The sequence below is a fragment of the Sebastes umbrosus genome, chromosome 6, assembly GCF_015220745.1.
Source record: "Sebastes umbrosus isolate fSebUmb1 chromosome 6, fSebUmb1.pri, whole genome shotgun sequence".
NCBI lineage: Eukaryota > Metazoa > Chordata > Actinopteri > Perciformes > Sebastidae > Sebastes > Sebastes umbrosus.
In genome coordinates, this window is record NC_051274.1 from 22,755,113 (window position 1) to 22,780,212 (window position 25,100).

The 25,100-nt window shown below is 41.3% G+C and overlaps 2 protein-coding genes and 1 long non-coding RNA gene across 5 annotated transcripts in view; 1 reads left to right on the top strand and 2 right to left on the bottom strand.

Annotated features, from left to right (window-relative positions):
- Window positions 1-4,000, top strand: part of kmt2d (lysine (K)-specific methyltransferase 2D) — a 40,159-nt gene extending 36,159 nt beyond the window's left edge. For all 3 annotated transcript variants that reach the window (XM_037773986.1, XM_037773988.1, XM_037773987.1), the window contains exon 55: window positions 1,039-4,000. In XM_037773986.1, coding sequence (XP_037629914.1) covers window positions 1,039-1,131 — 93 coding nt within the window. In that variant the 3' untranslated portion in view covers window positions 1,132-4,000. The remainder of the gene's footprint in view (window positions 1-1,038) is intronic.
- The window catches only part of LOC119490573, an 839,978-nt gene that overhangs the window by 75,250 nt on the left and 739,628 nt on the right, over window positions 1-25,100 (bottom strand). The gene's annotated exons all lie outside the window — the stretch shown is intronic.
- acvr1ba (activin A receptor type 1Ba) lies at window positions 5,766-23,209 on the bottom strand. Its single transcript, XM_037774043.1, has 9 exons — window positions 22,963-23,209; window positions 11,358-11,588; window positions 11,001-11,261; window positions 10,643-10,873; window positions 10,205-10,372; window positions 9,882-10,038; window positions 9,255-9,379; window positions 9,016-9,146; window positions 5,766-8,172 (listed from the first exon to the last, which is right to left on the bottom strand). The coding sequence occupies exons 1-9, from the start codon at window positions 23,024-23,026 to the stop codon at window positions 8,047-8,049; spliced, it is 1,494 nt and encodes a 497-aa protein (XP_037629971.1). The 5' UTR covers window positions 23,027-23,209; the 3' UTR covers window positions 5,766-8,046.

Consider the following 25,100-nt stretch of genomic DNA (forward strand, 5'->3'; position numbering starts at 1 on the left):
TTTCATCATATAACTTCATATAACAACAATATCTTAACATATCACCACTCTAACCACGGTTGTATGATAGACTAGCATCAGAGCGCTCAGAAAAAAAAGACGCTGAGTGCCCGCAAATGCCCTCTCCTCATTGGGAACAATTGAAAAAAGACGCTGTATGGACATAAGCCCCTAACCACAACTCACTCTTAAGGCTAGCCCACACTAAAAGATTTTTCCATCATCATAACATCTTAACAAATGTAGAAAATGTAAGAGACCCCACACATAACAACATGTTATGTTACATTTAACAGTTTTGTTCCTATAGTGTGTGGTGAACAACGAATTGGCCAAAACAGCAGACCACACACTAACAGATTTCATTCATGGTCAACAAGAGACGGAAATCTGGCAAAATATCTCACGATCAAACTTTAGTGTAAACAAACATGGTGGACGACGGGCAGGAGGCATTAGCGATGTTAGTTTTTGCACTACTTTGTACTGAAAATTCACAAAGAAAAAATAAATATGGTTGAAGTCATGGAGATATGTTAAAAAAAACACTAGTGTTGTCACAATTGAACAAGTTGGTCCTCCATTTCTGAGGTCCATCTTACCACTACTTTATGCTTTGCATTTTGGATTAGCTCATGCCATGACAGTGGTTGTTGTCCTTCCACTGCAGTCAGCTTGGTTCTCAATTAACTTTGTCATCGACTGTCGTCAGGGTTCTCCACACGCAACACGATATCCGATCATAAATATGGAACATGTTTAATAGATCTGAAATTTGGGCGAGCGATCGGGGGATGTAAAAAACACTCTTAACGTACCTCATACCACAGGAATATCTGGCAAGGTAATCTTTAGAAGCATAAAAAAATCAGGGCTTTGCTGACGATTGTCGGGAGGGGGGAATCGGGCCTAGATCGGTTTGATTCTTGTGTAGTACGTGTGCCCGGCATTACACTTTCCTTTATTTACTACCTTTTTGTATGTGATTTTTTTTTTAAATCTCAGCAGCCGTTAACTGTCTCCGTTTCTTGCTTCCAGCTGACCTACGACTACCAATTTGATTTCGAGGACGATCAGCACAAGATCCCTTGCCATTGTGGAGCCTGGAATTGCCGAAAGTGGATGAACTAACCGGAAGAAAGAAAAAAATGGAGAATTCCCCTCTCACTGGTGCCAGAACAATCCTGCGCCAAAGCCTTCGAATCCTACATAGCCAGTGCATAAGCTGTTCTGAACGACGTGAAGGAAAGCTGGCCTCCGTCATTGAAAGACTAAAGCGTTGACACCTGTAGCCAAAGGTTTGAAGAGCATTAATCAATAAAAGCAACCGACCACCTCCATCAACAGCAGCTTGATGGCGGGACTAACTCTCATGTTTGGACTAGTGAATAACCTTTTCCTCAGCCAAAACCCTTTTCCCCCCTCGACTGTTCTCAATCTCACAGTGGCTGGAAAACAATCCTCAACATCTACCAAATGATTCTGACCCTCTGATATCGATACTCGTAGTGCAGAGCTCACCTGGAGCTTCGACGAAAAGCCATTTTTAAAATACTAAGAATGAACTAATGATGCATTTTTATGTTTTAAGTCGGACCTATTTCCTGTCCCACCTGACCGCACCTCCCCCTCACCTCCCAGAAAAAGGCACTTTCCCATCAAGTCATCAATGAAGACAACACGGATATTGGCTAGCTAGACAATCTCGATGTGGCTCTGTGTAAGAACTACATATGATCGATGGAGAAAAAAAAAAAGTTAATATAAAATTTGAGATGCTATTGATCTGTGGCTCCAGAGGCACCAGATGTTCTGACTGTATGGAGTCCCAAGGTGGGTTAGTTGGACCCAGTCTACCTCATTGATTTTTGCGGGAAGCGACTGCTTTGTATAAAAACTGTTAACTGCTACTGTGGAACGGGGGGGTGGGGAGGGGGAATGTTTTTATGGGCTTAGCCTTCTCGGACAAGCAGGGAATCTTAAGCAGCAGGTTTGCTCTATCTACTCTATGCTGATGATGATTTACAATAATGAGCCAACATAATTATTATTCATGAATTGTTTATACAGAGGAAATATATGACAGTTTTGATAAGATATTGCATTAAAAATCACAATCAGAAGCTTAGCGGGTGTCCTGTGTGTCACCTAATCCTCCTGGATATTGATGTAGCCTTTTTGTTCTTTTTATTTATGCGTCTATAAAAAAACATGTTTATCAGCTGTGTGAAAGCACAATAACATCCACCTTTTTTTTTTTTTAAGTTGCTTAAAGATAGTAATGGTGTGAGTGAATGGCTCTAGGATCACAGAGGACACATTGAGGAAGACAATGAAGTCCAAAATTAACCAAGTACACATTTTTGCTTGTTGCTTCATACATTGAAGTTCCACTTGCTGAAAAACCAGCCGGTGGATGCATGACTACTGTCCCATTAAATGCTTTTTATGCCCCCATAACTCAATCACAACTCAACCTTTTGAATCATGCCTCTTTCTCTCTGTATTATTTAGTGGACTGTTGTTAAACTTTACTGTAGTAAGTCTTCCTCTGCCTGAGTACAGCCTGCAGTGTTTCTACTTCCCCTGTAGTGTGCTTTTTCTAGTGCTGGTACTGTCCTCTCGAGGCTGAACTGATGGCAGGGAAAGACTTATTGGAAAAAAAGGGCATTTGTTTTCATTTATATGTAAGATGAATGAAAAAAAGTCTTTAAAGGGAGCTTTACTAAAACTCCAACTTCCCATACTACTTTGTTTCCCCCTTCCCCTAACCTAAGACCTCACATGATTTAAAAATGCAAAGTTGTACAAACTGTATATATAGTATATGCATTAGGGGACAGCAACTCTTTATCCAGCCCCTTTGTAATCAATAAAGTCAAAAAGTGTAGAGAAATAAAATTGAAAAAAAAATCAACCACTGGATATCATTTTAACAAAGATAAAGCTGTATATAAATATAAATATATGTAAAATGGCAAACTAATATCTTTATGTATATGAACCAGAGTGTTTTGCATTTACCTGTTTTTCTATTAGTGTTTTTTGCTATAAGCTCTCAGAGACAAGTTTGTTAAAATAGGTTTGAGAAAAATGTCTGGTCTTCTCAAATCAAATGGCGACGAGAAGCCGATATGTGATTACAAAACTGTTTGGATTCATGTGGAGGGTCGTTAATTAGACATGGAAATCACTTTTTTGCGTAAAGCAGTACAATGGTGCATAGCATTTGTATTTATGTAATATTGTTCGTGTTTATTTTTCTTTTTATTTATGCTACTGCTTGTTGATTACCAAAACCTGTCCCTTAATCGGTCACAATTGGATTAATATACTCTTGAATGGAAAATCTTGAATTCCCTAGAATATTGTTAGTGTTTTGCTTTTTTATATCTTCCCTATAGAAGTGAATGTGTTGGTAAACCTTGTGAAATGGTTACTTGGCCTAATGTATGTTATGATGTAATACTCAAAGTTAATCCCATACTTAACCTGGTAATGAATTGCACTCTCATAGTATAACGGAGAACTTCTCTAAAGTGGTAGATATTGATCAAGTATCCGAAGCAGTGATATATATATTTTTTGGTATGTTTCTATTTCAAGGGAAGACCATGACGAGACATTATGCCGCTCACTGGATTTTAGCCTGAATAATTTTTAACTTCTCTGAATCTTAATTTAAGTTCTCTGCATATCTTATAATTTAATAAAGTTTGCTCAAAATTGAAGGTTTTTTTTAACCTCACCTACTTTTTAAAAAGATGTTGCATCTGTACAGCAGAGATACTTTTAGGGAATATGAATAAATATAATGATCATTTTTATTGTATGTGGCATGTTTTGTATGGATATTATTTTGAATTGTACATATTTTTTTCAGGACGCCAGAGGTTGCATCTCTTTATATACAGCTTTCCCACTCCCTTTCCCCTTCATCTTATTTCTTTGTCTGCTTTTGTTTCTTGTAAAGGAAAATAAAATGCATTTTAAATATGTGCTCATTTTTCTTTTTTTTTAGAAATCAAACTTAAAGCAGCATTAATACTGAGCTTGAAGGTTGAACTGAAAATGGCATCCCAAAATATGAATATTATGGACGAGAATTTTTACAGTTTACATTTTTTATAGTGTTTGGTTGATATTCGGCGGTCATGTCTAGAAGGTAACCCGCAAATTGCGAAAACTGATATGCAAAATCTCGCGAGAGTTTCCCCAACTCACGGGTTCCCCTCTAGACCGTATTCTTCCGAAGAGAGACGCTCCAGACTGCCAGGAGGATATTACCGTATTTTCACAGTTTACTCGGTAAATTAAAGATTTTTGTTCGACCAAACCAGAGCTGCTGATTGTTAGAAAAGTGTAAATACTAACCAAAGCGTGTTTGGTGAGTTTTAATTTGTTTCTGTCCAGTTTGAACCAACGTTAAGTGTGTTTTACAGAGTTAACGAGGCAATTAAGCTAATTAGTTCAGGTGTTAGAGAGAAGCTTGAATTCAGAAGGTGTACAGTTGTATTTTTCTGTTTAGGTGTAATAATATTTCCTTTATTGACATTTTGTGAGTTTATTTTGTCTATTTAATCAGACTAAAAAAGCCAAGAGAGCTTGTGTGATGTACAGTAGCTCGCCACTGGCGCGCAATTCATCCAGGTGTTACACCAACATCTGTGACCGGAGAGAGCAGCAGCACATGACGTCACCTCAGAAAATGTGACCCCACTGTACCTGTGTAATAAATCAGGCAAACACCAAACAATAGATCAGAATATGTGACAGAAAACACACAAAACTAAATTATCTTTTGTTTTGTTTTTTAAAATAGATTCATATTTTTACTTAAAGGGACTGTTGGTAAGAATCAGAAATGCTTGTTAACAGCGACACCTGTGGCCGTTAAGTCAACGAAAGACAGCGTCGGGTTCGCGCTTGTGCTCGCTCTACAAAGACATGCACGAGCATCGCTCAAAACAGTGAGACGACACACGTCAGCGAAGACAACAATATCACTCTATATTTCACCTGCTTGGCAGTAATGTTAGCTGACCAGACGAAGGTCTCTGCATGAATCACTGCTGATCCTAGTGTTGGCTTTTCCTGCCTCAGCCTCCCGACTGCGGCCGGAGGGAACAGGGAAGACACCGGAGTTTTGGTCGGAGACGATAACGTTTTTCGCTGCGGAGCCCCGTCACTTGTTGGTCACACCTGTGACGGTTACAGTACAAAGTCGTACAACCGGTTTAATGTAAACTGTGGCCAAGTTGGAGAAAGCTCCTTGTCTTTTATGTGCACTAACGCAACATCAATATTTTAAACACTATTTCAAGATGTGCATTTGTTTGTTTAAAAGTTATCCTGAGCACAGAGCATAATTATTTTTTACGCATTGACCCCGTCACCGAGGTCAATGCGTAACCTTAACCATTCAAGGTCAATGCTTAACCTTAACCATCTCGAGAGAATTTTCAACCATGCCTTTGCTATAGCCGGATGCGTAATTTAGCACCCAGGCAAGGTTCGCAGGAGGAGAGATCAGCTTTTTTAAATTTATTTTATTTCTTCAGCACTGATTGGACATCCACGTAAAAGGTGGGGAATTATCTCATTTCAGACAGACATGAAAATATGTGAGCCTATCCTTCAATCCTAAATATTGGTTATCTCTTGTTGTTTTTTAATCCCTGTGTGCATGTTAATCTTCTACAACTGGAGCAGCGGTTGACAACGAAAACACTGCAAGACATATTGAATGAGCACCACAGTTGAAGTCACAGATAAGAAAAGAGGAATTTATTGTATATCATCTATATACACTTTTCAAACTAATCTGAAAAGATTTGCAACAACATGATTTTTGAAATCTTGAAGTATTACTTATGAACAGGATGTCTGATGGTCATATACCCATGGCAACAAACCAAACATGGACAGGAGTGTTTTGACAATTTTGGTTCAACTGACAGCAGTCTCCCTATTTTCTCTCCCAGCTCTCCTTCTCCGATCTGCCTGCTGAACTTCCACCCATGTTAACAGTAGCAGCAACATTTCTGGGGTACACAGCCAACGACACAAACAAAACGGAAGAAAGAAAACAACAACAGGTAGGAAGAAGACAAGTCTTAAGTTCATCTACCTCAGTGCAGAAGACCCAGTGTTTGAGACAGCATGCAAAATGGATACTAACATGACACATGGATTCTGGATCAAGTGATGACACAACTTACATTAACTAAAGTCCATGTGGACATAACAGTGCAGAGCCCCAACGGTGACAATTGTCAGTGTAATACTTTCATAGTTTTGTCTGCAGACAGACTCGAAGCTGCAGACGACAAAGTAGAATGAAAACATGCAGTTTCACGTCACAGCATGTCAGTCTTTGAAGGTAAAACGTCTCAACTACTTTTTTTTCACATCTAACCGTATGTTCCCTGTGTGTGAACTGTCAGCAGCTGTCTTTATCTCTGAATAAATAGCCATTGGCAGTATCAGAATTCAAGGTTACATGACGCTCCTAAATATTCCAGTGTCAATGAGAAAGAGATGTCACCCCGGAGGACATTATGTAGAAACAGATCTGCATTACTGAGCTCTGAGAAGAACTCAACAAGCAACAATTATACATAAAAAAAAAAACAGGTTGCAGCAAAATTATCTGGGATCAGTAGTACCACCAAAGTTGCCATGAGAGGAGCAAATTAAAAACAAATTCCAGCAGATGACACACTTATTTCCTGGCACAGTTAGAAACCATGCAGACAGATTAAAACTTCTGAAAGTACCATTCAAGCAAAAAATCACTGTTCAGATGTCACACTGGTGCTTGTGGCATAAAAGGAAAAAAATGCATGTCTTATATACAAATCATATGTACCCATCATCAGTAGTGTCTAATGTCAACGTCAAAAGAAAACACCCATCATGATGTCTTTACACAAAACACAAAAATATAAAAAAAACAAAAACAGTATTTTTCATTGCCATTTCATACGCCTCTTATTTACTCAGTGTGCACGATGTCACCGCCTGTCAACAACGGGGCTTATGGCTACATCCATAATTTGCGCTCAGTATCTTATTAAAACGAATGCACCAACCCCGTAATCTAACGGCTGAGAGATGATGAAGACTTGGACTGAACAACGTTAAATTTCATATTAGACTCTGGCTTTTCACATCTCATCTCACAGTGTTCATCAATATGAAATAAAAACTATCGACAAATAAATAAAAGTAAAACCATCCCAAACATTATCCCTGCCACATTTCAAACTAACACCGGGATGAGGAAGCTACAGTTGGGTGCAACTCGTTTCTGTTTTGAAGGATATTCAAGTGAGGGATTGAAAAGCAAAATCTGTCTGTTCATGCTTAATTACCATACGTCTCATTATTTGATTTGTCTAATGAGCTACAGCCTTTACCAGAGGACATCTCAGTGTCTTAGAAACATGCTAGTAGTTCAGACACTTTTTAAACACGACTAAAAACAGTGCTTCAGCCTCTTTCCCCCTTACACACACACACACACACACTCTCAGCAACACAATGTGATGTTGCATGGCCAACAGAATATGAATTGTTATTATTCTTAAACTTACAACCTTCTCGACTCTTCTGGACAAGGTTAGTCCGTCTTGGGACAAATTTTCAGAGAGGTAAAAAAGATCAAACAAAAAAAATCCATCACTGTACAATAGTATTAATTCCTGCCATGGGAAATGAAAACAAAAAAAGGGTTGAGTGTGATGATATTAACAGTGGTAGTGCTGTAGTGTTGTGGCCCATGGAGAAGGGTAGGTCGAAGGGAACAGGGAGGAGACATGAGGAACAAAGGGAGGTGGCGGGGGGGAGGAGAGTAAAGTCAAGACAGGAAGGGTGACTCTCAGTAGTTTTGGCTAAAAAGGTGAGGTAGGCCTCGTCACAACTTGGAGTGTGGCTTTAAAACTGGCAGGTTTTTCATTTGCAGTTTGTCTTTAGTGTTTGTTTCCTATGGGAGTGTGGTCTGGTTGTGCGTCTCCAGCGCGCCTTTTTTCGCCGCCTGACCGCTCACATCTTGACGTCCTCCTCCACGCTGAGCTGAGAAAGGGTCTTCTTGATGCGCAGGGCCGTCAGTCTGGCTGCTCCATTGGCGTACCAGCACTCCCTCATGATCTTCCCCATCACACGCAGTGACTGCAGGAAAGGGAACATAGGTTAGATTTACAAAAAAAAGAACGAGTTTTAAGACTCTGACACGGCCAATTTCAGGCCGTCGATGATGGCCTGTCACCCTAGTTTTTGCGGTGTGTCCCGCACCGTCGGCTCCAGTTTGCTTAAGCGAATCAGTACAATGAGGAACGCAAGCAAATGAGTAAAGTCTTTTTTATCTTCAACTCATCTGATCATTCCAATACATTTTCACACCATAGAGTGGTGGTTGGCCGTTGGCTGTAGGTTTGACGGTGTGTTTGAGTGCAACTTTTTGGCCAAGACCCAGGCGACGTGAGGTGACGCTACTGTCGGCCTTCGTCGCCACTAGTGCTTTGATGTTGGTTTGGTGTGTCTGGGCTTTTAGTCCACAACATTTGAAACACTGACACTTACTGTCAAAGCTGGCTGATAATGACAACAGTAATTAGAACTCATCCCCAACACTATTTAATCAAATGTGAGTATTCTCTGGAAACAAAACCACTAACGTTTTATTTTTTACCATCATCAGGATAATTAGGCCTGTGTGAAACATCAATTTTCAATGCTGAGCCCTGCACTATTATGACAGGATATGAGAAAATAGGATGTAGGATATAGGCTAACTTAACACCTGCTTGGACTAACAAAATGATAACTGGAATTAAACAATAAAATGAATTCAACACTCCCCCCACACCCAGTGATTTAGAAATTAGCAGTCCATAATCAAGTACTCAAGTCAGGACGTCCTGTACTGTCCAACTGCCTTTCTACACAGTCACTGAATGTATTTTTAGAAAGCCGTCAGCTGTTGGTGTATAGTTTATATAGAGTGTGAAATACCTCGTAGCTCTGCCACCAGTTGGGCACATTGGGCCTCAGTTTCTGGTCACACACCACCTTCCTCATCTCCTCTATGGAGGGGTCAGAGGGTACGAGGTCGTAGTAGGGCAGCTGGTACTCCTCGTGGATACCTGCAGTACACAATGAGGAAGCCTTCTCAAGTCTCTGGTTTCATGTGACCGATTCATTTACATAGAGGACATTTTTGTTCCATCAGCTGCTGTTGTTTGAGGTCTTACCTCCTGCATTGCAGCGACGCGCAATCTCCCAGTACACCAGGCCCAGCGCGTAAATGTCGGCACACTTGAAGGAATCGAAGTGTTTCATGTTGATGGTTTCGTCCAGGACTTCTGGAGCCATATACCTGAAACAAAAGGCAGCAATGACTGAGTAAACCTTCATCATAGACTTTTCAGTGATCTTATTTAGTAAAATTCAAGGTTCGGGAATACACATTTTATTGTTTTGGGATAATAATACATGTCACTGGTAATAAGGTCTTATTTTTTAATGGCCACTATGTTCCCTTTTGGCTGATCACTTTAGGGCATAGGTTTCATTTTTTAAGGTTTAATCATTTTCCTAAAACGGGACTAGTAGCCGCTACAAAGAATTCACAGCAGCAGGCCAGTGTTGGAGGTTGGACTTATTCATGTCAGACAGCTCAACAGTGTGGCTCATTAATATGTTTTTCATAGTTTTTGGGTGTAAGCTGTGTACTTGTTGGTAGGATAAAACTATTTATTCACCGTTGCTTTTGTAGACGATAAGAAAAATACAGAATGTAGGCAGACAGTGCTTTTCAAGATCCTTAATGTATGTCTCCATTTGCGTGCTTTTGAGTGAATAAGTATGGAAACATTTACCTCTTAGTGCCCACGCGCTGGTTCGGTGCTATATCGATTGTGTCTGTGATGGACTCGTGGCGGACTGCCAGGCCGAGGTCAGCTATGGCACACATGCCGTTCTTCTTAACCAGGATATTTTTAGACTTGAGGTCACGGTGAGCAATGCCCGGCTTACCTGCAGGATAACAGACAACACATCATTACATTTGCATCAAGAGCTCAGCAGAAATAGCAGATGCTATGCTGAATGTAAATAACTACTGTGTGCATGGTCATGTCTCTGCTGTGCTCATTTGTTTATTAATTGCATTCATTGCGTGCTGCGCTTTAATGTCTCTCACCCTGAGTGCCGAGGATCTCCATGTGTAGATGTGCCAGGCCGCTGGCAGCCGACAGCGCCAGTTTGATCATGCCCTCGATGGTGACAGAGTAGCGGTTCAGGTAGTCAAAAAGAGAGCCGTGCTCATGATAGTCTGACACCAGCCACAGCTGAGTCCATGTACCATTGTCTGAAAGAGAGAAAAAATACAGTCAGAGAACATTCAATTAACATGTAGCAATATTAAATTTAACAAAGATAGTGGATCATTTGCTTAAATTAAACTGGGCAGTGTACCTCCTTTTCATTTTGCTTTGAAAGGATCTTACTGCTACTGTCTTGTAGTGTAGGTAAAACACATAAACAATGCTACTTTAAATTGTATGTATATTTGGATAAATGCCGCTTGAAATGTTCATGTGAATGCTCCAAGCCTCCGGGCGGCCACGATCTTCCTCACCTTTATTGTCTGCTGCGATGAATCCCAGGATGTTTTCGTGGCGCAGCATGATTGTCTGGTAGATCTCAGCCTCTCTGAACCAGGAGCGCTCCTCTCTGGATGAGAAGATCTTCACCGCCACATCTCCTCCCCTCCACTTCCCTCTCCACACCTCACCAAAACGACCCTTCCCGATTATCTCCTGCAGCACGATGGTCCTGGCTACCGTCCGCTGCACAAACAGGGGTAGACCTGCAGGGGGCAGCAGAGAAACAAACAAAACATTAGGCACTATTCCTTTTTCAGACTTTTTCCAAAACCAAACACATTTTATTTCATTTCATCCATATGTCACATCAGGGGGGCGGCTTGTACTGACCAGAGCCTGATCCGGAGGTGGACATGTCATAGATGAGGTCCTGCAGGGTCTTGTCCTTTGCCAAGTACAGATGGTCACAGGATGGGTCCTCCACCTCCAGCCTCTGCCTGTGGCTATAGGCCCTCTGGTGATACTGGAACAGGAACACGCCGACCATCAGCAGAACGCAGAGAAGGAACACCGGCCCTGCGATGACCGCCACCAGCTCCACCGGCCCCCAGGAGTTCCCTGAGCCGGACCAATCCCCCTCCTTTGTTGGGACTAGAAAGAGACGGAGAAGCACAGATGGTTACTTTAAATTGAAACAGTGCCACTGTGGAACTGAAAGAGCTCTGATGTTTGATGACAAAGCCTCACCAGGGACTTCAATACTGTTGCAAAAATCTAAATAGCAGCAATGTGTGTTGAGCAGGCCTTCTGCGCTCAGACAGTAGAAAGGTTGTCCAGGGGGGACCAGGCTGTCCTTGTTGATACAGATGCGTACATGTTGCTCCTTCCCCTGGATGTAGTACGTGGAGGCCATGCAGGCGCCATCTGTTTCGCACTCAAAGCCGGTCTTGTCACAGTTTGTGCAGTTACAACGTAGAGCTGCGGGAAAGAACAGAGAGAGTTAAGTAAATATCAATTTATCAGATAGAGCCACGAGGTTAAAAAAAAAGCCTCCATTTAACTTCCCCATTATGTCCAGCAGGGGGCAAGCTGACCCCACATTTTCAACACAGGATTAATGTAGTGTCCCATTCAGTTGTAGGCATTTCGTGACATGCAGACACAGAGCTTGGAGTTGAGCCGCAGCAGCCAGACGGCCCTGGCGGCCCTGAAATCAGACCCTACACTGCAGATGAACCCAAACACGCAGGGTGGAGACAGACCTGCCCAGTGGGACAGACAAAGTGAAACCCAACAAGAGAAGAAGGCTCCTGCCAAATCCCCAATGCAGCATTCTGCTCCATTCCTCTCCTCTGTCTCGCTCACACCGACACAGAGAGCTGCCACTGTTTAAGCTAATGAGACAGGAGTTTTATTGAACACAGCGCACTCCTGCGCGGGGACCTATTAAAGCCGACACAATGGAACTCCTGCCGTCGCCATAATAAAACTACGGTGGTCCATCTACACACTCGAATGAGGTCAGTGCCAGGAAGTCCGCACAAATCTGCCACATCTAAAACAGAACCAGAGTTGGTTGGGCAATCCAGAGGGCAAGAAACTGCAAACTGATTAGATTTGGAGTGAAATGTGATTTTGAGTCATAGCACACATGCTTCCCATTTAGAGTAAGGTCAGCACAACAGGCTTCTTTCAAGGTTTTCTATGACCAAATAAGAGTGCAAAGCAGGACCTGGCAAGGCTAGATGATTGTGGGACTAGTTTTTCACGTGGGAAAAAAACAGGGAAGCAGCTGAACCTCTGTCATGATGAACTGTCTGACTGACAACAGGGCCCTGAGTGAGGCGTGACAGACCAAGAGCTAATTCTTGGTCCAAAACAAAGGCTAGACCACTCAAGACTTATCGCTGAGGACTTGGCGAAGACATGACTGTCGTACCAACAACACAGGAGGAGACACAAAAGCAGAGAGGAATTTAAATCCTTATTCTGTGGTTGGACCACTGACAATATCTGGACCAGAGAAAAGAAAAGATTTTAAGAATGGCAAGCTTCCACTAATCCTCTGTGTCTTATCCTGAGGGTTTCTTTGACCAGATGAGCTCACTGATCTCCCCTGTTTGGGTCTCTATCAAAAGGTGTCAGCACATTCTTGAACCAACTGAGTTGACACACGATTACGCTTTTGTTCAGTTCAGTTTTTTGTTTTTTTTAAATACTCCAAATGACTGATGCACCGATTGCGCCATCAGCATGTAACACCCCAGTGGCCAAAACCACAAACCCGGAGTCATAGGAGTGGTTTCCAGGTTGCGATCTGTGTGGGAGCATTTTTCACATGTAGCGTGTTTGCTGATGTGTCTATGCTTGTCCACTGAGTGGTAACTGGAAATGTGGAACACTTGTTTCAGTAATATTTCTCATCTGTTTAGTGTTTGCGTGTCTTGCTCTCCAGGAGGTGAGCGGGAAAGTGGCAGGAACTCTTAGCGGAGGCTGTCCGAATTCACCACAGTTCGCATGCAGATGGAATTTCCTGCAGATTACACGGAGGTGAAGCCGGCTGGGCCTGATAAAGAGAGAAAAACAAGCTGTGTGTGTGCCACATCGCACTAATCTGCAGCATTAATGGAGCAAATAGTTTGGCCAAATAAAACAGATGACAGGAGTAACAGCTGTAGGTTTGAAAGCTGGATGACGCTCGATATCCATCGTCAAATTCAGACAACTTGAATCCATGCTTCCATTAGGCCACACTTTTGTTGGCAGGCCTGATGTTTACTGGTTCTCAGTGAAATAAATCAATCAGCTAGTGAGTCCAGACAGAAGCCATTTTGAGCTGTCTATCCACAAAGTAAGAGTGATATTTAAAAAAGAAAAACACATCTCACTCACGTTACATCCACTGCTGTAAACTAGATTTAATGTGCTTCATAAGAATCAAACAGAAGGCTATAAAACACTTCTTACGACACACACATTGCACCAATATAAAAGCATCAAATTAACAACAGCGATCTGATAAGAACACCATGATCTGAAATGAACAGGCGCAATCCATCATGTAGACTCTGTGTGTGGTAAGACAGATGGTACACAGACTTACAGGCAGAAGCTCGGAAAGGAAACCAAACATGGCTGAAAACACACACATTCCCTTCTCTAGTCTGCACATCGATGGTTTGTGGTCTACCAAGAGTTTGGTTTGTGGCAAGTCTTCCCTTTCGTTAAAGGCTACCTCGTGAATATGTAGCCTGCTTCCGCACAAATAGGCATCAACACTATGGGTGGCCAATATGACAGACTGTCATTATATATATTGATAGAGATGGAAACCATTTATAGATAAAATAACCTGATCCGGTTACCTAAATAACTTATAAATTAAGGTCATTCATCATGTTGAAGCAAAAATCCATTACTGCCACAAAACAGTCCTGCTCATTAAATTGTAACGTTGCCCATTACAACCTAATAAAACCAGAAGGTATATTATATATATATGTAATATTATATCACCCCAGCCCTTAACAACATTTTTGGGATGCACCGATACCTGATGGGAGTTCGGGCCGATACTGACTCGAATAGCTGGATCGGATATCGGTGACAATACGGCTGATATATTTAAGTTCAATTTTATGTTTATATACTTTATACATTATACTGTATGCTGGAATTTTAATTCCTGTTTAAATTTTGACCAATTTGTTACTGTATTAAAACAGTTTACACCTGAATTGTAATTCCTGTTAATTTTGAAGATTCTTTTGCCAAGTTGTTGGTGTACGATTTATAATAATAACAATTCACTAAATGTCTATTATGTTATCTATGTATTTGTTACATTTTGTTTTACAAAGTTAGGAAAGCAATGTTTAAGTCAAGCCTGTTGTTGCCTTACACACAAAAGAATGATCCCAGTCACTTCCACACAGTGATGCATACAGCTTATTAATGGAACACTGGTATCGGATCGGTACTCTGTATCGGCCGATACCCAAAGCCCAGGTATCGCTACCAGTATCGAGACAGAAAAAGTCTGATTGGTGCATCCCTGCAACATTTCATGAAAGACGGCACAATGTGAAACCAAGACCTCAAAAATAAAAAGTTAAATTCAAAATGAATTTCATGCAAGACAGGGCACCGGTACATAACTAATTTGAACAATGTCTAAGAGAGAACTCCTGGCCCCCTGGCATTTACCAAAATGCTGTGTTGTTTGCACAGCACTCTGCATATCTCACTGGATTCAGAGCAGAAGTGTTACAAAGCTACACTTGAAGGAATAATATCAAGCCTAGAGACACATGATTCTGAGTGGAGGCCGGGTGTATGCGTTTTTTTTGAGTGAACTCTGCTCTTGTATCCACATAATTGGTGGTCTTTACACTGGTCCTTTGTGTGGAGATTAAGACGACATGAGGAGGGATTGGACTGGCCCTGCATGAACAAAGAGCAGAGTGGAGTGGGGGAGCGAAATTCTGCATGGAGCAGCGAGGGGGGATGGGTGGCGCACTGGCGCACAGGGGACAGACCAGGGTTAACAGTAACAACCCCGATGTTTGGGGGCTGCCCCGGGGCCAGACAGGATGGGGGCTGGTCCCAAGTTGGTCGGGACAATATGTGCAGGAGGGGGCATAGGGGGTAGCGAGCGGGACTTACAGGGGCCCCCCAGCTGCGGTCAGGGTCTGCCCAAGTGACCAGCTGCGACCGTCATTAAAACCCAGTCTAGACATTGACATGCGGGAGGGAGTAAATAACAGGAAAAGGGAACAGTGGAGAAAAAAGGGGAGAACACGGCACAAAGAGTGACTCGTTTGAGCTGCTAGTGTGTGAAGTTCCTATCATTCCGTTCATGTTGAGACAGGAAATGGCAGAGAGTGAGGAAGAGATTAATAAAACATTGTTGCCAAAACCAGCATCGCCTTAACTTGGACCCAACTAAAAACCACAGCGTAGTCCCACTCCAAACACTTTTACACCTTAACCTTGATGACCGTGTTTTGTGTGTATGGGAGTGTATACATGTGTTGTTCAGACCTACTCATGCAGAGCGACCCAGTCAAAACAGGAGGTGAACTTTCTAGTATAGTAAGATGATAAAGTCTGTGGAAAATACGCGTGCTCGCCGCAGGGTTACACAAACACAGTTTCTGGGAGCTAAGCGGTCCAGACAGAGACGGTCGGGTTCGTGCGTGTGTGTGTGTGTGTACAGGGAGCAGAGCACCATTACCAAAATGCACTGGCTGAAATTAGATCCATACAGATACCAGACTGAGAGCTGATCAAGACAAGCAGACGCCACCAGACAGTGTGAGTGCAAACACACACACACGGGTGCACACACATGCACACCACAACTGTGTCCTAATCAATGCTAGGGGATGGAGGAAAGTCATTACCTTTGTCTGCATCTCAGGGTCAGATTACTGATCTGATTCTAAAGTGAAGTCTCTGGGGCTGAGGCTGCGTCTACTATCTCTACCAACCACCAGCCTCTAGGCTACATCCCATCCTGTCTGTCTGTCTGTCTGTCTGTCTGGATGAGTTCAAAGGCACACAAGTGTGAGCACAGGCTCACTTTGGATTTCAAGCTGCTACTCAAATTCCCAAACTGGTCAATGTTGCCTCTACTATAATGCCCCAGTATGTTGTAGTACTTTGAGCCAATGCATCTGCCATGTGATTTGAGATTAAAAACTCTTCTGAGTATTAGCAGAACAGGGAATTAACAATTTTCTCTTTATACAACTGTTGACAAAGTGTTATTCTGGCCACAGTTACAGCTGGGTATCAAACCTCAACATGGTTTTGGTTCAGACCAAAAGAACCTGAAGTACATTAAGACGACATCAAATATTGTAAATCTTTAACCAAATTTCTATTTATGCAAATTATTGTATATTTGCTTGTGTCTAGACAACCTTTGACAGTTGAGAGCTTTGGCTTCTATGTTAAATGAAAACGGTTTATAGAAATACTTCTATTTTTTTATCATAAGGTATTGGAGATATAAAGTATAATTTAGTATCAGTGCTGAAACTCGGATTGAATCGAATTGGAAACATTTCAAACAATACCAAGCTAGTGTAGGATAAGTCCATATTGTAAGCTACTGTCTTTTACTAAAATCACAATTTATTACATTATGTACATTATTGTGCCACATTCTGTTTCGCAATGACGCTCTCGTTTTGTCTTCCGTCTTTCACCCCGCTCGACAGGTATGGGACAGCCGCTCGGTGTGGGTGGGATCCCCTTATGGAACTGTCCCTAGCGCTGGCTCTGTGGTGGTGCGTCGCGACTAACTCTAGGTCGGCTTGGAAAGGCCCGGGGTGAAGGTGGCGCTTTACAGCACCCCTCGCCCGGACCTTGCCGCATAGTGCTCGCTGTGCACTCTCTCCCTGCAGGGAGGGACCGGGTTCCCTGCTCCCGGCGGACTGTCCTCAGTACCCATCTGGAAACACGGACCCCGTCTCGTTTACCATGCTTTGAGGGTGTGACTTGTTTTGCCGTGTCATCACCATTCATATCTATACAACCAATGTGTTCATGATTAAATTGTTAACTAGAGGACAAAGTTCTTCATAGATCTAGCCTCTTAATTTAGCTCTCAAAGTGCACCAGATTGATGCATTTAACTTTAAAATGTAGGCTACAAATTTCTTAATGCATGATGTTTCCCAAGTCAATTAGTAATTGTGTTAAATAATCGTGATTATGATTTTTGCCATAATCGAGCAGCCCCTGTCTAAATAACCAACAGAACCAAATAGAATAAAAATATTCTCCCAAAAGACAACTGAAGAGATCAGGAATACCATTTTAAAACAAAAAACGTATTTTATATAACATAGCATAAATGGAAAAATGGTTCATCTGCTGTTATTTTGTATACAATGCTTAATCAGATAATGTTCTGACACCAAAACAACTTCTTCTGGTTATCATCATCAAATAAGCCCGGCCATAACACTGTGTTGATGTAGGAAGTACACAGGGACAGTCACAAAGACTTCTGTAACGTTAATATGGAATAACAGCTACTAATAAAATTACATTTACTACTCCAAAAAAATGAACTTTACATATTGGAGTCTAATGTAAATTTGATAGCTTAACTGCCAAATGAAACACACTCAGGTTCTGTTTAAACCAACGTCAACACAGAGGCCCGAATAAAGGCGAGAAATAGGTTTAAAATTGTACCTCAAGCTCTAATTAGATAATAAACACGCACTATATTCCCCAAGCAAAATATTTCTTCCCACTGCCCTTCCCTGGATCACAGCAATCAGTAACCTGCACACCTTCAAACAGAAAATTACGAGGCAGAGCAGGCCTAATCTTCATTCCAAGAACAGACAAAAAACAAATCAAACACCTCTACAAAGAGACATGTAATGGAGGACGGGTGTCAGGTTCAGACCTATAGACATGAACTCACATAGCTACCGGGTCTGTCTGGGTGTACTGTGACAATAACAGCTCTCCAAGTACATTTAATGTATGGCACAAAAAGCAGAGGTCATCTTACCACCGACACATACACCACTAAAACCCTTTAAGACAAAGACAGTAAATTAACAGCATGGAGGAGGAGTGGGCAACCAAAGGTGAAATTGCCGGTTCTGCGGTGGTAGTAATCCCTTGTGGTCCAACATCAGTAATGGCGGAGCTGGGTCAGTCAGAGGCTACACTGTCTGCTGTAGCAATTAGGGCCCTGTGCCTCCGGGCCAACGGAGGTCATTAACAACACTGGTCATTATGGAGGGAAAACTAGACCACCCCGGACCTGACATGACCCTGACTGGCTCAGTGCCACATTACAGAAAGTGTTGGTAAACAGAGATTTAAAAAAAAGGAGGAGGCGTCTTTTTATACAGAGGATGACGTGCAACTTTATTTAATCAAACATCTGTGTATCTAGAACAGGCCTCGACAACTGTTACACATAGGGGGAAAAAAACAAAACAACTTTCTCCTTCTCAAGCAGAAATATCACCAACCCCCCTCCCCTGTCCAAACTATCTGCTCTTTACAGACGCACACCTTTGAACCTAATAAGTTTCAACCTTTCTCCGTGCATTCCCTTGGCTCTGCTGATCTAATGGGCAGGTGTACACATGTTACGATCTGACTAGCTCACGCTTCCTCCACCTGAACTCATTCACATCCAATTTGACACTAAACAGCACCTGTAGCAGAGTATAGCTCTGCAGAGGCGGTTCCCTGAACAAGTTTGAAAGTAGGGACTTTTTCTGTTTCCAATCGCCCTGTCTTTGATTTCACACACCGAGGCACATCAGGGAATGACAAGTCTCTGGCATAGTCTTGATAGTATGTGGAAGGGAGGGCTACTAAAAAGTGAGTGCAGAGTTCAAGAGATAGCAGGAGCTCATCTAACCAAAAGGAGAAAAACCAGCCCATGCTAAAGCTTGATTCAGCACCCTATGGTGACAGGGAGTAAGTGAAAGCAGAAGTGGGACCACAGATAACAAAGTACAGATTAAGTTCTGATAAAGCACCAGGCCTTTTATACGACAGAGATAGAGAATAGGGAGGGCGGGAGTAAAGGAGACAGAGAGGGACGCGCCCTACCTCACGGCAGTGTGGTTGACACTGCCCATATCACATTGCTATTGTGTTCAATGCACCCAGGCAGACTGCGTCACACAGGCATGTAATGCCCATAACACTAGTGACTCCTCCTAATCGTTATGAAGTCAACAACACGTGACAGAGTCATCAAACCTGTGAGTAAAGCATATTCTCACAGAAACATACTACACTCACCACAGGCCTGGAATCCGCTCTAGCGCAGCTACTTTCAGGTTTGGCTGGTTTCAGTCCCTGCATGGTGTAATCCATTATATGGTGTGAAATCATGGCTCCAGACAGACTTGTGGGCCCCTTAAACGGCAGGCCCCGCCAGCTGGACAAACCCATCATCATCACCCCCTGTCTGCTCAGTCCAAACACCCCCACCCCCACTCTCCCCTCACACATCACTGTTAATATTGGAGTAACCCAGTCAAACACTGACCACTCAGGTGTGAGTTTTTCTAGCACGCCTTAAATGAACTGTGTGGTCCTGCATCCTTATCTAAACTAAGCGGGGGAAGGAATATTTCTATGATTGCAATGATGACTCAGGTGTTTAAAGCATAACATGCACTTGTTTTTTATTATTATTTAGTTTATCTGCTGAGTGACAAGTTGCAACACGGGGAGTACAAATGGAGGTTTGCGTAACCCATAACATGCTAAATGAACATCTGTGAAATGAAATCCTGAGGTAAAAGTGTGGTGTTTGGAGTAGGGATGTCACGAGAACCGATACTCGGTACCAAAATTAAAAAAATGTGACGGTACTCGTTTTCTTCGGTACCAAACGATGCCTGTAATGGTCATTTGGTACCGGAGCGGAGGTACTGGAGATGCGATTCTTCCGGATCTAATGGGGGCAGAAGAACGCCGTAACAGCACTTAAAAAAACAATAACATGAGACGTGAAAGATGGGAGCTGCTGCAGCGCTACCTCCGCCTCAACTCGTTGAGAAAACAAATAGCAAGAGTCGGGTATGGAAGTACTTTGCGTTCGAGGCAGATTTACAAGGAGTAATAATAGATTCGCAAAAAAACAGTATGCGGTGCAGTAACGGTGCCGTCGTACTTTTCTTTCCAAAGGAGGAAAAACTTCCAATTTAGCAAAGCTCCTCAAAGACAGACATCCTGACAATATTGTTTGTTTTAAATACTTGAAGGCTACATGCCACTGTTCTGTTTTGCAATGTTAATAGACATTTCTTTTTATTTATAACTTAAAGGCTACATGCTTCTGTTTTTTGTAATGCTCAAATGTTTCAATAAAGGAGTGCGTGTTGAATTACATGGGATTTAATGTTTTTTTTACCGTGGTATCGAATTGGTATTGAGAATCGTGTAAATTCACTGGTATTGGTATCGACTACTACATTTCTGGTGCTGTGACATCCCTAGTTTGGAGTCAAAAATGAGTACAATATAGGCGGTGGAACTGGGTATCAGCTGCCCCCCAGCAGACGGGGGAGGATTCAGACTGAAGCAGCCCCATAACTGGCGCCTCAAAAGGGACCCCACTTGCCACATTTCCATCACAATGAACCCAGACTTCAACTCTGACTTCTGTCTGGGATGGCTGAATTGCACGGCTGTTGTCACCCTATGCCAGCATTCACTTTCTGCTGGAGGCCACTAAGCAGCCTTTTCACTCCCTTTAACAAATGGACACCAATGGAGGAGCTTGTCAGTGTTTACTCTCCAAAAAACACATTTCATGCACAAAGTAGGTTAGGCCTTCATTCATGCGACTCCTTTCCTGCTCTTATCCAGTGGCACACAGCATGTGACGAGAATGTAACCGACCACATTGCACATGTTTTAACCAGCCTGCTATCATGACATAGTAAAGCCCCAATAAGTGATAAGCACAATCCAACTGCTTCAGAATACATTACTTAATGTTCGATAGTCCAGTGTTGGGTCATGTATGATTTTTCTTTTGTTCCTTTTCCCTGATGATGGGCCTTTAAAGCTAAATGGTTGTGGAAGAATGTGCATGAATGTGAAATTTATATATGTTTGGAAAAATTGTAATGTTATTAGTGTAACACAAATATGATGTTGTATTTAGTATGTTCAGGAAAACTGAACTTTCTTTCAGTTTATGAGATAAATATTCATCAAATACGTGTGTTTATATATAAATATATGTTCTTGCCTTCTTCTTTACCATCATCGTTTAGCAACTTCTTTAAATCTAATTTTCAAATTCATTCACATAATACTAGACAGGTTAATCACCTTCACCAAAATACACCTTATCAAGAGCACGTTATCCTTTGAGCATTTGAAAAGGAAATTATCATCACATTTAATTCACGATGTCTAATTATCTTTTATATATGTGCAAATAAATAAATAAATAATAAAGTATGTATGTGATAAATGTAAAGTACTTGATTCCAGACCCCAGGGAGACTAGCTGGTGCCATTTGGTATCAGCTAATCCCTTTTAAATAAATAAATAAATGAATAAACAAGAGATTTGTCTTGTAAATATGTCAACAGTAAACTTGTGGGTTATTTATTTGTGTACCTATATAAGACATAATAAAATGATTTTAATTGTGTGGCTCACAAACAAAGCACAATTATCTGCAATATCCAACTTTGGGGCCTTGAAGCTAAATGGTTGTGGAAGAATGTGCATGAATGTGAAATTTATATATGTTTGGGAAAATTTGAATATTATTAGTGTAACACAAATATGATGTTGTATATATAGTATTTATGTGATAAATGTAATAAATAAATAAATAAATAAATAAATAAATAAATAAATAAATAAATAAAATAATAATTAAATGTAATACTAATAAAATAAAATAATAAATACATTAAATAAATTGAATAAATGAATAAACAAGAGATTTGTTTTGTAAATATGTTAGCAGAACAGCAACAGATAACATCAATAGTAGGACTATGGGTTAATATTAGTGCACCTATATAAGACATAATAAAATTATTTAAATTGTGTGGCTCACAAACAAAGCATAATTATCAGCAATATCCAACTTTGGGGCCTTAAAGCTAAATGGTTGTGGAAGAATGTGTATGAATGTGAAATTTATATATGTTTGGGAAAATTGTAATATTATTAGTGTAACACAAATATGATGTTGTATATATAGTATTTATGTGATAAATGTAATAAATAAATAAATAAATAAATAAATAAAATAATAATTAAATGTAATACTAATAAAATAAAATAATAAATACATTAAATAAATTGAATAAATAAATATTTATAAATGTAAATATGTTAGCAGAACAGCAACAGATAACATCAATAGTAGGACTATGGGTTAATATTAGTGCACCTATATAAGACATAATAAAATGATTTTAATTCAATCATGTGGCTCACAAAATGAAGCACAATGATCATGAATATTCAACTTTAAACACAGTTCATTATCCAGTGAGCTAGCCAACGTTAGCTGGCAGCCCTCGACACAAACAGCACCACCATGTTGTTGTTGTTGTGGTTTTTAGCTACTTGCTCCACTCTGTCGGGGGGGTTTTAATCAGTCGAGCAAAATCACAAACAAACAATAAACAGCATGTGTTTTTGGTTCAGGTAAACCGTGGTTTTAAAGGTCGGCTGCGAGCTAGGATATTAGCCAAATCCCCGACACACAGAGCGCCATCATGACGATGAGCGACAACAGGCGATGCCCAGTCCAGGAAAACACATCCGAGACAAAAGAGCCGGAGAGGTGCTCCACATGAAACTTACCGTTACCGACCGACACCGAGCCGAGCAGGGCCAGCAGCGTTACAGCGATCTCCTTTACAGACATTTCTTCAACATGCCCATCTCTCCACGAGGAAAATGCGTCCCGAAGTGTGTCGTTATATCAACACGACCAGCAGACCTGAAACACAAACCACAGTCCCGACCGCACACACCACACCGCCAAATGCACGAGCCAGCCAGCACAGCCAGCCAGCCAGCCTGGCGAGTGACGCGTTTAAAGGGGGGTGTGTGTGTGTGTGTGTGTGTGTGTGTGTGTGTGTGCGTGTTTAAAGGGGAGGACACTGCCTTGCTGCATGGACCCATCTACCCTTTCTGCCTCTGAGGTCACAGCTCTGTGTTGGGAATTAAAAAATGTTGTAAATCACAATCTTACAGTCTCACTTTATCCAATGACAGCAAAATAAGTGATTTTTAAAAAATATATTTAATGATTTTATACATTTAAAATACAACACAGAACCTTCCCCCCAAATTGAATATATAACATATAACACTTTTTACTTACTGTTTTGCACTATGGAACTGTGATGCTGGAAACTTGAATTTATATTTTAATTATTAATATAATTAATTAGGGCCCGAGCACGAAAGTGCCAGGACCCAACGGTGTCCTGGCACGAAGTGCAAGGAACCTATTGTTTTTGTCGGTATTATTATTTTTCTGCTGCAAGAACGCGTTTTTGACGACCTTAGCCATTCCCAAAACTCACCAAAATTGGAACATGCGTCGAGAGTGGCGAAAATTGCAATGTTCTGTAGTGATTGGGAACGGGCGTCGCCAGCGGGCTCTATAGCGCCCCCTAACGCGTCGAAATCTAAAGTTGATCCGATATTCATGAAATTTGGTATGCATATCCCACTCATCATTTGAAACATATTCCTCATTGGATTTCATTAGCTCCGCCCACCCAGAAGTCGGCCATATTGGATTTCATGTCATTTTTAGCGTTTTATAGGCCGCGTACTTTAACGAACTCCTCCTACAGATTTGATCTGATCGACTTGAAATTTGGTCAGGACCATCTTAAGACCTTGAAGATGAAAAGTTATTAAAATGATGAGTGTTCACTTAACGACCGGACTGTAGCGTGGCGGCCATTTTGAGCCATTCGCCATGAAACAGGCAGTTATTGTAACTCAACTGTACATAGTCCGATCTGCCCCAAATCTCTCAGGTATGATGGTGGTCCAGTACTGATGACATGTATATGAAAAATTATACTCATAGCCCCGCCCCAAGACGTTAGCCCCGCCCCCTTTCATAACTCATGAACCGTTTGTCGTAGAGTCTTGTGGGAGGTGTCATATCGCTCAGCAGAGAGTGCCTGTTTCATTGGTGAAGGTTATGCCCGCCCCCTACACATTAGCCACGCCCCCTTCTAACTCGTGAACCGCTTGTCGTAGAGCCTTGCAGCAGGTGTCGTGGCGCTCGTCAGAGTTTCGGCTTCACGGTGCCCGGCCGCGTCGGTCGGCGTCCCGCCAGCATCCCCGACGCGCAAGAGGCGAGGGCCCGTTCATCGCTGCTTGCAGCTTTAATATCATTTTATATTTCTATTTATCTTTTTATCTATCTATCTATCTGTCTATCTATCTATATCATATGGCAGTTAAAACAATATAACTATACATATATATATAATAAATAATATATAAATATTATTGTTTTCATAAAACAATAATACAATTATTTTAAACAATCTTAATTGAAAGTAAATAGGATATATATTTGCAATGAAAATATTGATGTAATGAAGTGAATAAATAAAATATTTAAAAATAATAGGCACCGAGGCCACCGAGGTCACGGCTCTGTGTTGTAAATAAAAAATGTTGAGTAAATTACAATCTTATAGTCTCACTTTATCTAAAGACAGCATATATTTATTGATTTTATACATTTAACACACTGTACATACAACACAGAACCTTCCCCCAAATTGAACATAATGGCAGTGTATAAAACAATAATACAATTATTATAAACAATCTTAATTGAAAGTAGATATCTAAACATGAAGTTAAAAGGATATATATTTACCATGAAAATATAATGAAGTAAATAAATAAAATATTTAAAAATAATAGGCACCGAGGCCACGGCTCTGTGTTGTTAATAA

Coding starts and splice junctions, on each gene's coding strand:
- acvr1ba (XM_037774043.1), bottom strand. CDS start 23,026: ATGTCTGTAAAGGAGATCGCTGTAACGCTGCTGGCCCTGCTCGGCTCG. Junction 10,373..10,642: donor CATCGCAGCAGACAATAAAG/GTGAGGAAGATC, acceptor TCTCTCTTTCAG/ACAATGGTACATGGACTCAG. Junction 8,173..9,015: donor ACTGGTGGCAGAGCTACGAG/GTATTTCACACT, acceptor CCTTTCCTGCAG/TCACTGCGTGTGATGGGGAA.